Source organism: Anabrus simplex, chromosome 6 (genome assembly GCF_040414725.1).
Source record: "Anabrus simplex isolate iqAnaSimp1 chromosome 6, ASM4041472v1, whole genome shotgun sequence".
NCBI classification, from domain to species: Eukaryota; Metazoa; Arthropoda; class Insecta; order Orthoptera; family Tettigoniidae; genus Anabrus; species Anabrus simplex.
In genome coordinates, this window is record NC_090270.1 from 288,088,389 (window position 1) to 288,104,104 (window position 15,716).

General features: G+C 37.1%; 1 protein-coding gene across 3 annotated transcripts in view; it reads right to left on the minus strand.

Annotated features, from left to right (window-relative positions):
- Nucleotides 1–377: 377 nt before the first annotated feature.
- Nucleotides 378–15,716, minus strand: part of LOC136876472 (serine-rich adhesin for platelets) — a 496,688-nt gene continuing 481,349 nt past the window's right edge. For all 3 annotated transcript variants that reach the window (XM_067150462.2, XM_067150463.2, XM_067150461.2), the window contains 2 exons: nt 12,264–13,824; nt 378–1,614 (listed from right to left, as the gene is read on the minus strand). In XM_067150462.2, coding sequence (XP_067006563.2) covers nt 1,600–1,614; nt 12,264–13,824 — 1,576 coding nt within the window. In that variant the 3' untranslated portion in view covers nt 378–1,599. The remainder of the gene's footprint in view (nt 1,615–12,263; nt 13,825–15,716) is intronic.

Here is a 15,716-nt window from a genome sequence, read left to right on the forward strand (position 1 = left end):
ATACAAAGTTTTCATGACAATAAGTGGCGAAGATTCTAACTGCTGCGTAACTTAATTTGTTAAGAAGACCCATAAGTAGCGCAAGAAGTTAGAACATAGAAATGCAATTTTTACATTAGACACTTTTGTTCAGGTCTGCTGTAAATTTTCCATTGCAGACTTTGGGTCCCTTTTTGCACAATGGATCACATATTTGACAAACCCTATGTTGCCAATTTAGGAGGATCCATACCAAAAAACCTATCATTCTGTCAACAGTTGTCAGTATTGTAGATAGACTTAAAACTCTGCACCGTAGGCTAAGGACTAATAATCTAGTTTAGGGTAAGATATGGTGAAAACATGCCTGGGTTTTATAGAGTTAAATAATAAAACAATTATAATTATTTTTATTTATTACATATATTAACATAATAATACACAACCTAAATTACATCCCTTGAACTCAAATTCAAGCTCAATAAAAGATATATTTATGTACATAAAGAGTAATGACTATTTTGTTTTTATACAATAGCTCTTACTGGTTCATTATTGGAATTTGTAGCACATAAATGAAGGAGACACTCATTATAACTGACTTTTACATTAACAATACAGTACACTTCAGACATTGCACCATATTCGATACAAAAGTGAGCAAATGTGAACTCCAAAGTAATAGTCCGTTGCATGAAGTAGAAACAGGCTAGAAAAACCAAGAGCTCCACTTCATGTCTATAATATAAGAAGAGCTTAGATCCAGTTGATTCCAAAGTTATTTTGTCATCCAAATATAAAATCTTATAATGGCAATGATCTGTTTTATAGTCTGATATTAAAATTTGGCCCATGATTATATATGACTTGAGGCCTTTTTAAATTACTTTGTAAACATCTCGACAGGTTAAAAAGCAGAATAATTGCTAATCGAGCTACAATACTAAAAATGATATCTATTACAGTTCACGTTTTCCACTGAGCAACTTTGCTTCCTGCATCTTAACTATTAGCAGTCCAAGAGCTGTTTTATGGAATTGAAAATATAATGGACTTCTTTGTTAACAACCACTAGAAAACAGTACATGTACAATAAAAACTTTGGTACCACCTCCAACCTTTTGCAGTTTTACAGGTTAAATTGTTGAGTAAACATTTTTTATGATAGTTTATAACACAACAAAAATGTACAAAATTGTTCCCTTACACAATACTTTGATTTTCAGCTTGTCATTCTTATAACAATTTTATGTATTCCGCACTCCTTCATTTCATCATCATATAGTAGATTTACGAATGTAAACAGAGTGAACCATTCTTGACTAAGGATGTATTTCAGATCTCAATTTCATCCAGTAATAAACACATATGTAATGAGCTAAAACACCATTACGGAAGGCCAATGACAGATTCAGGTTCTTAGTTACACGATACAAATTAAATTATTTTTATATACATAATGATACATTTTTATAACAATCCCAGCTGACCACAGCACATTTTTTAAAAATATATGTTTTGCTCAATGGTCAATCATTTCTTGTAATACCGGTATGGAGCAGAGTTCAGGCCCTCTGATAAATAATTAATACCCTCCCATCAAACGCACAGCATGTTCTTTCAACTTCCACCAGTCTGAAAGATAGGAAAGAGAAGAAAAATTAGAGTAAAGTAAATTACAAGAAGTCAAGAAAAGAATGTTTTATAATAATGAAAAACAGTGAAGGTAAGAAGTACTGTAAACAGTGTCAAAATATGTAGTATCAAAAGTCAACTGGAAGAAAAGTCTTTAATGGAACACAGAGTAACTTTAAAAGAATCATTTTTAATCTATTAATATAATTCAGGGCCGATAGGCCTAAACTTATTTATTTCTAGGGTTGCCAGAAGTCTATATTTAAGAGCAATGCCCTCTTTCCCTTACAGCAGCTTAAAAGATGTCTGTAGTCGTCCTTTTTAAAACAGGAAATGTAGAATGGTCAGAAACAACATATATGGGCTGTATGTGTATTAGAGGGTTGGTCATACTTTTAAATAATTTGAAAAAATCGATATCTCGTGCCGTTATTTTATTAGTTTCTGGAGTCAGCCGATCAGATCGCTTTGCGAATAAATTCAAATGGGCCTTGCAAGGCTGTGTTCCTAAATCTGCACCAGCTTGAGAGCCGTGCCGAGAAATCAGCAACGAACAAACACAGTCACTGTAGCACACTTGCTATGGCCTGATCCTGACACCACAGAGGTCCATGTTTTAGTTACTCCCCGCGCAGAGTTTTTTCCCTCCACCCCTCCTTGATTGGTTCTCTCGACCTAGTCTTAAGCCACATTCAGATTTTAGCAACACCGCCTCGCAAAGCCCATTTGAATTTGCCTGCAAAACAACTTGATTGGCTAAGTTCAGCTGCTGATAAAATTAGAACGGCCTGAGATATCATTTTTTTTTTTTTTTTTCAAATTATTTATCAATATGACCACTCCTAATGCTCATATACCCAGGTCATGTTTCCAACCACCCTGTATAGACTACCTGCGTCACCTCAAAAATGTACACAGAAGTTGTCTGCAAAGAATAACGGTCTTCAAACAATACTGAGGTGTGAATTTAACCAGAAATAACAATGCTTGATATGTTGCTTTGTGTGTCGCACTACATGTCATGGTAGCAACAATCCTTACAGGTCGATAATAGATAACAGTTTTTTCTCATTACTACCTGAACAGGACCACGGATCAGAACCATGAAGTTTATAACCTATGATTCTCTCTTCCTTGTTATTCAGTTTATATTATTGTGCTGTTCACAAGTGGCAAAATCTGTTCTAGCCTTGTTAATGAAACTATTCAAGGCAGAACCCATGATGGTAACCTCTGTCATTGATGTATCAGGGAGAAAGAAACACTGGCACACGTTCTGGGTTCATAACCCTACAGTAACGAGGAACTCGTGTCATCATAAAATAAGATCTTCGACTGCAGAAGAGTACCAAAAGAAAAACTTCAATGTGCATCAAGACGTTCATGGCATATCTTTGACAGGAAGCATGTGGCAAATAAACATGATAAACTACAGAAATAAGAAGGAAGGATTCATTATTGATCTCACTGTGCAATTCAAGCGCCATACAGCGCAGCCCGAGTAAGTGCATCTCAAGAACAAGCCGACAATGCCTTCCTACAAGCAGAAGTACCAGCTTGAAAATATTGAAGTAAAGATCGTTGGAGCATGCCATTTTTCTTTACAAAACTGCCTGTGAAAAGAGTCGCTGACATTGCTGCAATTCGAGGATCTGTGACCATACTTTGATCCGATTTATATGGACCCACTTGATTTCACGATATAAATATACTACTTTTTACCCCTGAAAAGATATCTACATATGTAATGTATGCCTGTCAGTTTGGCAACCTATTCATGCAGGAAATTGTTCACATAGTATTTTTTTTCATAATTCAAATTCAAGATAAACAGAGAAGAAAGAAGAGTGATTATAAAAATTTCAAACTGTGCATTTTATTAATTGGTTTTCTTTCATCTATTAGCCCAAGAATAATTTGAGGTAAATTTAATGTACTGTTAATACCCTACCATCTTATCAGGGTTTTAGCCAAGATAATTATAAAAGGTGAATATGAACTCAAACGTTTGTTAGGATGGAACAATATAGGTTATTCTCCTTACTTCAGTATGTAGGATAAAATATTTATATTATTTCTTCTCTTTGCATATACAGTATTTACAAAAAAACTTTTGTGTGGAGATTTTTATCCCTTGTTACAATCAGACATATCTGGCAATCCTGTATACCCCTTTCAGACCGAGTACGCACAATTGTGCGGGTTCGTATTTTAGTTATCCCTGACCGTATTTGATGTTTTTTCGGCGCTACACCGGACTGCAGTGATTGTGCAGGACACGTGGCATGTATTTCAATTGATTTTAGTATGCGCTTGACCGCCAGGGCGAAGGAAGAAGAGTTTAAAAAGCACAGTTGATCGGCGAGATGGCAGGAAGCAGTAGTGCCGAAAGTAAGTATTTATTTATTGCGTTTATATTAATCTAGAAGCTTTACTGAATACCGGAATATATTCAATGAAGTGTGTACATTGGTTAGTGAACGTAAATTTTGAAGCTACACCATCGTACGTGATACGATGTTTTGAATTTTGATACGCACAATTGTGTGGGTCCTGTTTTTAGGATGTTAGTTTTTATTTTGTAAAATAAACTATTAATATGTGTATTGAGCAGCATTTTAGTCAGTTCTTGACGTACAAATAAAAATTCACACCTCCAGTTTTCTTTCAGGTCTGAAAGGGTTATAGTACTTATCCCAATCATTTTACAAGTACTCTTAAGTCAAACTATTTACACGTTAGAAGACTTTTGGTTCATTTTCAGAACTATTCGTATCCGTTGTGCTATTTTTCTTTGTACGAGAAAGGTGTTATAGTCTTCAATGAACTGCAACTGAAATTAAAATGATGACAGACTAAAGGAACCCCCAAAAAAGTATTCTGAGAATACTTTCCATTCTTTTCATTAATCTTAATGTATTGTAATAATAATATACAAATAAGACTTGTAAAACTGGACCATGTACAACAACACACAGTACCAAATCTAATGCCATATGCTATACAGATTTAGGAAATGTTTTTTAATTATATATCTTTAATAAAATCCCTCCCATAATTACTGCAAGTATGTAATTGACAGTACTAATAGAAGATTTCAACGATAATCCACTTCCTACTTTCTTCCTGCATTTCACTTCTATCTAAACATTTCAAAAAGAACTCCACACTTTGCAGATTACAAAGAGTGCAGTACCAATGCTAATGCTACAGACCAACAATCTGAGAGATTGTTCAACCAGCAGGCAATAAGCACTGCATGGAATTACTTGGTCATAAGAATTCAACTACTGTAAAATCATACAATCAATCTGTATTTCATTGCTAGTTTCATGTCTTAAGAATATAACAACCTCTAGGAACATTTATAGAATACTTTTAAAGACCTCCAGAATTGCTATCTCTTTATTAAATAAAGCTGAATTGTCCATATAGCACTATGTGAAATGGCGGAGGTATTTCATTATCTTCTAACTAAACTTACAATTTCAAAGCAAACAAAAATGTCAGGACTTTCTTGTGAAATAAAAATAGTTCTATGAATGTTGGAACAGACTGGGACACGCATCAATATGACACTTGGGATTCATGTATCTTGTACAACTTGTCAACCCAAGGCTGAATGTATGAACGTGCAACGTGATTTGGTACAGCTCAATGTTAAAAACGCTTGCTAACATGAGTGTGATTTAGAGAGAGGTAGCGTTCTAAGCCATATACCAGTAACATTAAAAGAAAAGAGTTTTGACAGATAGGGCTGGAGGGAGGAGCATTGCACGTGCCATTGAACAGTGTTACCACATTCCTTTCTCCTTCCCTTCACTTCTGCCTCACTTGTTTGTTCCTTCAGCCCACTGTATTCTGCTTATCTCCATGGCAACCGCAGTGGGTCTGCCCTCATTTCCATGCAACCAAGCCCCCTTCCTTCTCCCCACCCAGATAGGCCTCTAAGATCTCCCTCTAAGAACTGTCAGAATGCATCTCTCAATATTATGGCTATAGACTTATGCATGGCTGACAATACAAAATCTGCTAAGTGCAAGTGGTGGAGAATAATGACATTAAGAGTAAGACCGCATGTTATGAGAGGTATTACTGTAATAGCACTTTCTGTCCCAAAGAGGAAGGTACCGGTAACAGCAAACTACCTTACTCCTAATCATGCCTTGTAGGCATCATGTCATTACCATCTGTTTTTTCAGTTTTCCTACAACCGCATAACCTCTGGTGGTGTCTTGAGGATTCAACCATCCTTGAGGCTGGAGATCTAAGAGACATATCTTAAGATGAACCTGGCACATTCCTCATGGAACTAAAAGACTTTATGACATAGAAACTATGTAGTCTTTGTCGGTTTAAAGGTTGGAATAAGTTTGAAATCTGTTCACACCCAGGCAATATCAACCAACTGAATTATGTGTACTAATAAACATGAAATCTGCCAAATCCAAATTTATAAACATTCTTTGAAAGAAAAAAAGAATGTAACTTGGTTTGTTGGAAACAATACTGTTGTTTTCAGGGGTAAAAAACAATGACAGCCTCTCATAGATTGGTAGATTTGCAAAACATGTAATTTCATGCTGGAGAAGTATGTAGATTACAGAAAAAGAATTCCAAGATTTAGTAGTATTAAGGTATAGTATTCTTCAGCACAAACATCAAGAGGACAGACTATGAAGGCAAAGAAAGAATTGTCTTAAAGTGGGATGATTGATGATAATAATAATAATAATAATAATAATAATAATAATAATAATAATAATAATAATAATAATAATAATTCAGCAAACCTTTCCCAGATAAACACCCCTTTAAGCCAACTGTCCCTATTTCCAACCACTTTTATCCAACACAGAATGATATTCACAGAAGCTGAATGTATTTTCACCTTTTCTAAGATGACCATCATGAATTTCGGTCACAAATCAACAAATATCCCCTTTCAGATGACCAGGAAGCTGTGAAAAATATTTACAGTGTAGTATATTACATCCCTGCATACCAGGGGTCTCCACCTATAGCCTGCAGCCCAGATTCAGCCTGTGTAGCATTTTTTTACTGGCCTCTTAACAAAAGAAATCAACATTATAGCTAGTGCACTTTTACATTGCACCTCGGGGAAAAATGAACATTTTTACTATTTTAAACTAAGTCTTAGAGATCACTCTCAGAAAATATTCAATGAAATTCACAGAATTACTTGTTTAAAGCCACCTGCAACCAGAGGGTGCACATACAGTATTATACAATAACTTTCTCAAATCGTCCATCATATGCAGCTAACTGTGTAGTTTAACTCATATGATCCAGTGTGTTAACTAGAAACTACAACTCCTGCTTCCTTGCACTTTGTAGCATCAGGAACATTAAGCCTATGCCGATTTGCAGGCATTATTCTCTGCACTCGCTTCAACTGTGAGTGGTTGTAAAATGCTTTAAAATTACTTTTGATTGTTCCCTTTCAATGTGGACCTCTCACTCTTCCTGCCTAGCCAGTGTTGCCCCTGACAAAGGTTGAAGACCCCTGCTGTACACCCTTACATGTACTTTGAATGTCTGATTCATTGTTACTACAGAGCAGTATGTGTAAGAAAAAAAGAAAAAAAAAGTTCTGTCACGGGAAGAGCGAGTTTCTGTCATAAAGGAGAGCGATAAAGGATGCTCTTGATGTAATGTAGCAAATGAGCTTAAGTGCAGGAAAAATGAAATCCAAAACTTTATTGCAAACTGTAAAAGTTACTCAAAGGAATAGGAAGAATATGTGAATGAAGACAGTAAGAAAAGACTGAAATAGACAAAGAAGTGAACAATAAGAATTCCGAGTGTTTCAGTCGAGCTCATGCTGCAGTATTATCTATAAGTGAACCAATGTTGCAGGAAAGAGTTTTAAAATTTGCTTCTAATCTACTGTACTAATTTCTCTGGAAGTAATGGATGTTTGTAAAGATTTTGTCTCTCCAACACAATATCATCTTATGAGCCATTTGCAGAATATTGTGATGTACAGTGACCACCAAACAAGAGTTTATGCCAAACTCAAGCCAGGCATGCATAGCAAGCTCATGGGAAGGACAAGCTGTATAATGTATTTAATGTCAAAAATTTCATAATGTAGTAGTAGTAGTCCTTGTAAGAAGGCAGACTTTTTTTGTTATCTGGTCTGTAATAATAATAATAATAATAATAATAATAATAATAATAATAATAATAATAATAATAATAATAATATGGTAATTTTATGGAATTTGCCTAACTTCTCTACTGTCTCATTACTATAAATGAATTGCCACCTTGGAGTGCTTTCAGTCACTGTCTGAGCAGCTGTCCTCAGCAACAGACTCTTGGGAACAGTTTTTCATACCCTTTAACACATTGGAGGCCGAGCTCGAGTGTGTATCAGGGTGGGCTAACAGCACAGACTGACCGCGCCCGAGGCTAACTCGGGCCCATGTATTTATTAGACTGTCAACGAGACTCAAGCAAAAACTATATATACCACTTTGTAGAACTTTTGTAACAGCTATACTGTGCACTCGTGTACTCTGTCGTCGTTTTCCCAAACTTGTAGCAGCTTATTTGTGCATGTATTCGCTTCTATACTCCATGCTTCCAGCTGCTCAAGGCGCGCGCTTTCAGAGTTTTGTTTACATCGTGCGAAGTGTTTAGACAGTGATTTGTTTGTGCTATCTTAGTGGATCACTAAATGAAAGTGGAATTGTAGAGATGTTAGAAGACATTTTTGATGACAGTGGTTCAGAAGAACTATGTGATTCAGATGTAGACTCTGATTTTGAACTTCATGTTACTGATGAAGATATTTATAATCTATTCTATCATATTCTACCCAAATTTGCTTTTGCACTTTGTAGTTTATTTAGCTAATGTTTCATGATCTTCATATACTGGAGTTTCATTCAGAAATAAATGTTAATGTAGTTTTCTTTATTTTAGAATGAAGTGATGCAAGCGATGATAATTTAAAAAGGCAGGAAATGATTCATATTTCGCCAGGTACTTCTGGTGATTTGGATGCACTTGCAAAGTCTGTGCAGATAAAGGAAAAGCAGAAAATGGGAAAGTAACGAGAAAAGAGACATGCTGGTGGTGTCCAATGTGTAAGAGTCTGTTGTCCAACATTTTTGTTGTGACAAAAGGCATACCGTTGGAAAATGTGTAATGTGAAAAGTATTCAATAGATCTAAATGCAACTCTTTAATCTGTAGAATAGACAATTTTTTGGTGATGTGTTACAACTGCAACCTACCTACTATTTTCTACAATTCTACAACTTCAAAATATGCCCATATGCCACCTCAAGAGATGGTCGCCAATGTATTAAAAGCATTGTAGTTGGACAGGCAGTTTAATACGATGTGGTTGCCGAGGAAGTACACAGGATTTGAATAATGTCTGTTCATTGAGAATGTTTGAGTATTTTGAATATCCTCTCGCTAAAAGCAACATTCTATGAGCACATTGGGTTTATAGTACAAGTGATTTGAATATAGACTATACAAAACTATTGATATTATTTGCCTTACATTCCACTAACTACTTTTACGTTTTTTGAGGACGCCAAGGTGCTGGTATTTAGTTTCCCCAGGAATTATTTTGCATGCCAGTAAATCTACAGATATGAGCTGGGATTAAACCTGCCAACTTGGGCAGACTGGCAGACTGAAAACAATACATGTACTTGCCCAAGAGTCAGTTGCCAAGGTCAGCTGTACAGCAAGTAATTCAAAGCATTGCAAAGAGGTCATTTAGTCTTGTGATAATATATTAGTGAAGCCTAAGTAGCTGAAAAGAAAAACCTCCCACATGCAACTTAATTATTAATAGAATATAAGACTAGAAGAAAGGAAACCTGCTGGTGAAAATTAAAATCTTAACATGCATTCAGTAAACTTAAGCCAGCCTCTATAAAGAAGCAACTTTATTCAGTGCCTATTCATTTTGTTAAGATCAATAAGCAACACAGTTTACTTTCAAATATTCTATACATTAGCCCCATACATGAATAAGTTATAAGCATCTAAAGAAAAACTAGGATGAAGGAAACACCAAGGAAATAAGATTAAGTATGTGGGACGGGTGTGATTTGAGGGAGTACCTAGTCATGTGTTAAGTTGTATCCCTGCATTATAGAGGTCACTATATATTAGACTGGCACATCTGCAATGGTGTGTGCAACAATACATGCTCACCAAAATTAAGCAGCTGAATAATCAACAGTCGGTGTGAAGAGTAAAAGAGAATTATATTGTTGCAATTACATCTTACTAGGGCAATGAGACTAGTGACTTCTTGGATCTACAAAAACTAAATTTGTATATCACATCATTAAATGATACAATGAGATATTGCTACTTTCAATGATAAAGCTAGAAGCGGTCAATTAGTCTAGTACACCAGCAGCAGTCTAAGCTGCTGCTGAGAAAATTAGACGAAATGTGCTCTGCAAAGAATCGTGACATGGGAAATGAAAATCCCACCAAGAATGACAGAACACATCAATACAGAAGACCTCATGTTTGGAGCAAACTGAAGCAGCACGGGACAGCAACTGACAGCAACTTAACGACAGATAAAAAGATAAGAGCCAAGAAACTATCAGAGTGCACACAAGTGGCAGTTGCTCATGGACGAGAAAGTTTTTCACTGAGGAAGAGAAACTGAACTGCGATAATGATTGATTGATTGATTGATTGATTGATTGATTGATTGATTGCAACTCTCAGTAAACTGCTACGAACTTCCCAGCAGTATAAAGAGGTCACCTACCAGTGGCTGTAACTAATGCGAAAAATTGTGTGAGGGCATCCTATCACACAATTTGTGTCAAGTTTACGGCCGTCAATTGGCCCTCGGGAAGACCTGATCTTTATCCAGTGGAATATTCTAAAAGAGAGGCATAGTCTACACAATGAGAAAAGTAGATATGATTAATGTAGCAGCCTCAATACTGTTGGAAATGATACATGCAATGAGACTTGTGGCTGACAACATGAGTGAAGATAAAGGGAGGACACTATTTGTTTATGGTATACCAAAGATCTGGCCAAACAGAGCTCCAACCATGGATTTGCCTTGCACACACAAAAGTGGTATGCTGTCGAGGGGAGAGGAGGAGGGAAAGAGCAGCAGTCTGGCCACATAACAGCAGCACAGTTACCTTGCCAGCCAATCAGTAGTTTCCAAAGCAGTTTCAAGAATTCAAAGGGTTCAAGACCAACTTCAATATATTCATCATACCTTTCTCTCTTGTTTGTGAAATATTCCCCATTACTTCCCGAGTTCACAGATCTACAGTACACCACCTATCTCAAGGACAAGTTTCTGCAATCCCAAAATATGCACAATGCTCAAAAAAACTTTCTCTACAACAATATCCTCGACTGCACACGCAAGCTGCTAAAGTTCATTCAATGTTAGGTTCCATCTATGTACATTAGCAGTTTTTCCTCCGTTTTCAAACTGACCACGCCCTGGCAACATGCCGGTCTGATGGATTTTAAAACTTGCAACTCTGTGTAGTTGCTTGAATTGTAAACCCTTGTTCTTGTACAGTCCAAATGTAAATAAACCAACACATCCCATGTCAGGTCACAGAGTTCTTTGTTTTGCTAAAAAGAGTCTATACTTTTAACCATATGCAATGCTATTATTATGAAACAATTTATTTTTGACACCACATTATGTGTAATTTACAAAGGCTGTGAATGCAGATTTTGCTTATGCACTTTTTGCTTCCACCAACCCTGTGGTGACTGAATGAATCAGTTTCTCTCTGAAGCCTTTCACCGAATAATGCAGTAGTGTGAGATAGCTCGAACACTGGCTAGAAGTGGTCACACTCGTGGAGCATGCTGACATGCGAAGGACGTAAGTTTTGACCACTGCTGGTATACTGTGTGTAGTCTGTATTGAGTAAGCAACAGATATGAGGAGGGCTGTTCTAAAGGCACCATTTCCACCCTGAGAAAGTTGGGGGAAAATGCAAGAAAACTTAATAAAAGGCACATGGAACGTACCCATGATCAGCTATAGTACTACTTTTAAGTAATTACATCTTTCTGGTCTGGATTCCTCATGGCATTCCATATTATTCAACTATTGCAATACATGCGGACAAAATACTAAAACATTTCTTGAAGCGGAAATAGCACCTTTTAACCAGACACTCCTAATATGCATGTCTCGTAGTTGCCATTTCGCTATACACTAGCTACTTTTGTATTAGGGATAGAACTTGTGGCATGGCTAGGTATAAGAAAGGAAAGAGAAAGGCAAACTTGAGTCTTAACACACTGCTGTTTGCGTGCCCTTGCCCCACTCTTCTACTGCTTCCTCCGATTTATCTGCCACTGTGTTTATCTTTTACGTGTTTCCCTATGCTCCTTCCTAGTTTTCTGTCTTCAGATGCTTCTTGTCCTTAAATTTAGATATTCCCTTTTTATAACATGTAAAATTAGAAGTTAGTATTTAATTGTTTTACATCAGCTGAAGATAAAAGAAAATCAAGTAAAGTTGCCAACACTTACATTTACTTGAATAGTGTAACAATTGTGCTCAACATGGTACACAAGCTTAAAGAAACTCCATCACATTACCAGCAACACACTAGTAGATGGGAGTGTACGCACCTGCTTCAGATTATTACGCCCACCGAAGTTCCGAATGGCATCCATGAGCTGATCTCTGGGACTGGGTTCCGATGCTGCAAATGATTTGGGCCGCACTGACACAGTCTTCTTCAATGGTGCTGGGGCAGGTGGAGGTACTGGGATCGTTGTCTGCCTCGTTTTAGCTTGCAAAGAATCTATTTTGACCGTTGGAGTGTGCTGTATACGTACATTAAATGTTGGTGCAGGTTCGCTAGATGAATTTCTTTGGTTCTGATTTGTATAAGAGTCAGATCTCTGTACTTTAACAGTCAATGGTTCAGAGACTGTTGAAGATTTGTGAGAGTTGGCAGCCAATAAAGATGAATCAGAATGATTTGTTCCATTTGATGGATATCTAAAGCCTTTTACTACAGGCATTGGCTGCTTAGGTACTGCAAAGCCATTGACCTTAATGGAAGCAGAGTTGGTAACTTTTGGATGGTTTCTGTTAACATCTGGTTCTCGAAAACTGGATGTCGAAATAGCTGCTCCATTAATTCCCACAACTGAAGTGTACTTTTTGGGTCCATTTGTGTTGAGTTGGCTTGAGGTATTTCCAACATACAAGTCACCAATGCCAACAGTGTTCAGAGCACTAGTTGAAGTTGAATTTCGCTTCATATCTGAAGACTCTGTAGCATCATTAGAACCATTATATAGGTATGCCGACACTGGGCGTGTTGAATTTCCTCTGAAACCAACACGAACGCACTCTGAATTTGGGGCAGCTGCAGAAAACATCTTAGCCAAGTTATTTACACCCTGGAAGATTTCTGGTTCTTCATTTTCTGAATTTCTCTTGACATCCGTAGTGCCATTTCTCTTTGCAAGGTCATCAGTTCCATTCCAACTGAGTTGTACACTGGTGCTCTTATTTTGCTGCTGCTGCGGCTGCTGCTGCTGCTGTTGTCCTTGGAGGAACGATTTCTTTAGCTCTACAGCTCGGACTATGGGTATTCTTGATGGATCTGCTATCTGTGCGGTATTGTAGCTGCTTGTCCTTACTACAACCTGGTGAGTTTCCTTTGAATTCTGATCATTTGTTTTTGAAACAAAATCTATTCTTTGATTTGAGAAAGAAGGTGTTCTTTTGCTATAACTGGATGATGTAGTGTGGGAAACAATCCTCATGCTAAGAGGTACTGGCTCTACTTTCGTTGTCTGATTAATGGCTGGGTTGGAAACCTCTCCTTGCAACAGTTTCACACCTGAAGTATTCTTTGGTTCTCCCCCACTAGTAGTGTCACTCAGTCTCTCTCTCTGTTCCGTCTTCACTTCCGTCACAGACTGCGACTCTTGGCTGCCCCCTTGTCCTGTACCAATGCGATAGTCACTATCCAGTTTAATGCTGACTTGACTTTTGGGACGCTCACTCCAAGTTGAAAAGTTGACAGACGGAGGAGTGTACCTATACCTCTTAGTAACATCACCGTTTGTTGTAGATTCAGATTGGGACTCTATTGTAACAGCTGGCTTCACAACTGGTTGAGATACTTGAGTGTCCTCTTGTTTTTGTGCAGAATGCATTTCCGAGCTCACCCTAAGAAAAGAAAGAAAAAAGGAATGAAAATAAAACGAATCATATTAAATTAACACTTTCTACTCGTACCACTTGAAAAATTATCCCACTAAGATTATCAGAAGATGCCTGTATTGAAAGGACAGTGGTCCAAACATATCAATAAAATAGCCCACAACAGACCATGCAATGGAGTGTGATAAAACAAACATTTAGATTGCTCTACAAAAAATTGAAGATGCACCTAACACAGTAGAACCTCGTTAAAACGTTTCTGCAGGGAACAATGAAAAGGAATGTGTTAAGCAAGAAAACATACCACTCAATACGTGAATAAAAACTATCCAACAGGAATATATAAACAATTAATATAATTTTACGTTTTGTATCCACGGGTATAGTGACAACTATATCCACCATTTATAAAGATGAGAGGAGAGCATTAAAAGGTGTGAAAAACATGATGAAAGAACAAATATGAAACCTTTTCTGCTGGGGCTTATAAAATAACACTGCACTGAAATGTGTGAAAAACATCAGACAAAAAACATGAAAACTTTTGCATGGGGGCCCATCAAAATATCAATGCATTATTGCAGATCACTCTCTTTCTAAAACAAATATTAGTAGAAGCCTTCTATTTTAGACTGGTATGTTATTAAACATTATATTATGGTAACATTCTTAAAACAATGAATCTGAGATATACTCTAACATGTGCAACTGCAAGAGAATGACTTCGGTCATCATTTTGAATCTGAGAAAACTTAAACCAACTTGATCGATTGAGTCGAAACTGAAAGATGAGTGTTTCAACATTCATGCCACCTCTGAGTACTTAAAGATGCAGATGCCAGTCCACTTCCTGCAAAATTTTAATTGTGTCTTCATTGCACAACTTTTTCCGTATCCATAATTAGGCTATCTCAAGACAAATATGCACCATGCAAGTCAACTTCACACAATTATGTTCCTAATCCAGATGTAGACTATCACACAACAAATATTCGCTACCATTCACTCGACCACTCAACACAACATAAATTATGAACTTCCGATTGGAAGGTGAAATGCAAGCAGAAACAGGCTTCCTGTGTTACACAGCAATATCGCTGCTAGCCGTCAAGCAAAACTGAGCATTCCTAAAGCTAACAGCTTGCTCCCCGAAGGTGCAACTTATGCTGTGAAGTTTAGGATTTCTTGTTCTCACGCAACTGTGGCGAGGTCTCTTACCAGAGTTGGAAATCGCGTTCCTTTCACAAGGGATGACAACATTTTCAGGGCTAGGAAATGTGTGATCGTACTAAGCGGTAATAGCAAGAATTTGTGATGCAATAGGAGAGGTATTTTTATTTAGATTTAATACGATTAGAATTAGAACTTGGAATTTACAGCATGCTAAGCGGGAAAAGGTGTTAATAAGGAACGCACTAATTAGATTTCTCTGTACATAATTCATAAGATTGTGATTAATGGAAAGGAAGAGACAAGTGACAGGTTAAGTCATATGTAGAAAAGACAGGAACATTGAAAAGAACCCATAATAGGATAAGAGCAATGACAGATCAGAGTGGAGGAAAAATAAGTGACAAAGATGAGGCAAGGAAAACCCAGAACACACAAAAGACAGGACACATCTTATTACACTGTTGCCTTTGAAGAGATATGATCTCTCCTCTTCAATCCCATGTTTTTTGTAGCTTCCCTTTTCCTGTTTCTATCGAGCTTTCTTCTTATCCTACACTTCCCGTATCAAGAATGAAGATTTTTCAAGATGGCCCCTCACTGAGTTTGTTGGCAAACAGAAACAAGTTCCTGGGGGGAGGGGGCTGAGAAGAAAGGCATGGAGATGAGAAGAATTATTTGTCCTTTTGTGTTTGCATCTTTGTCCTCTCCTCTTCCCGTTGCTCTCT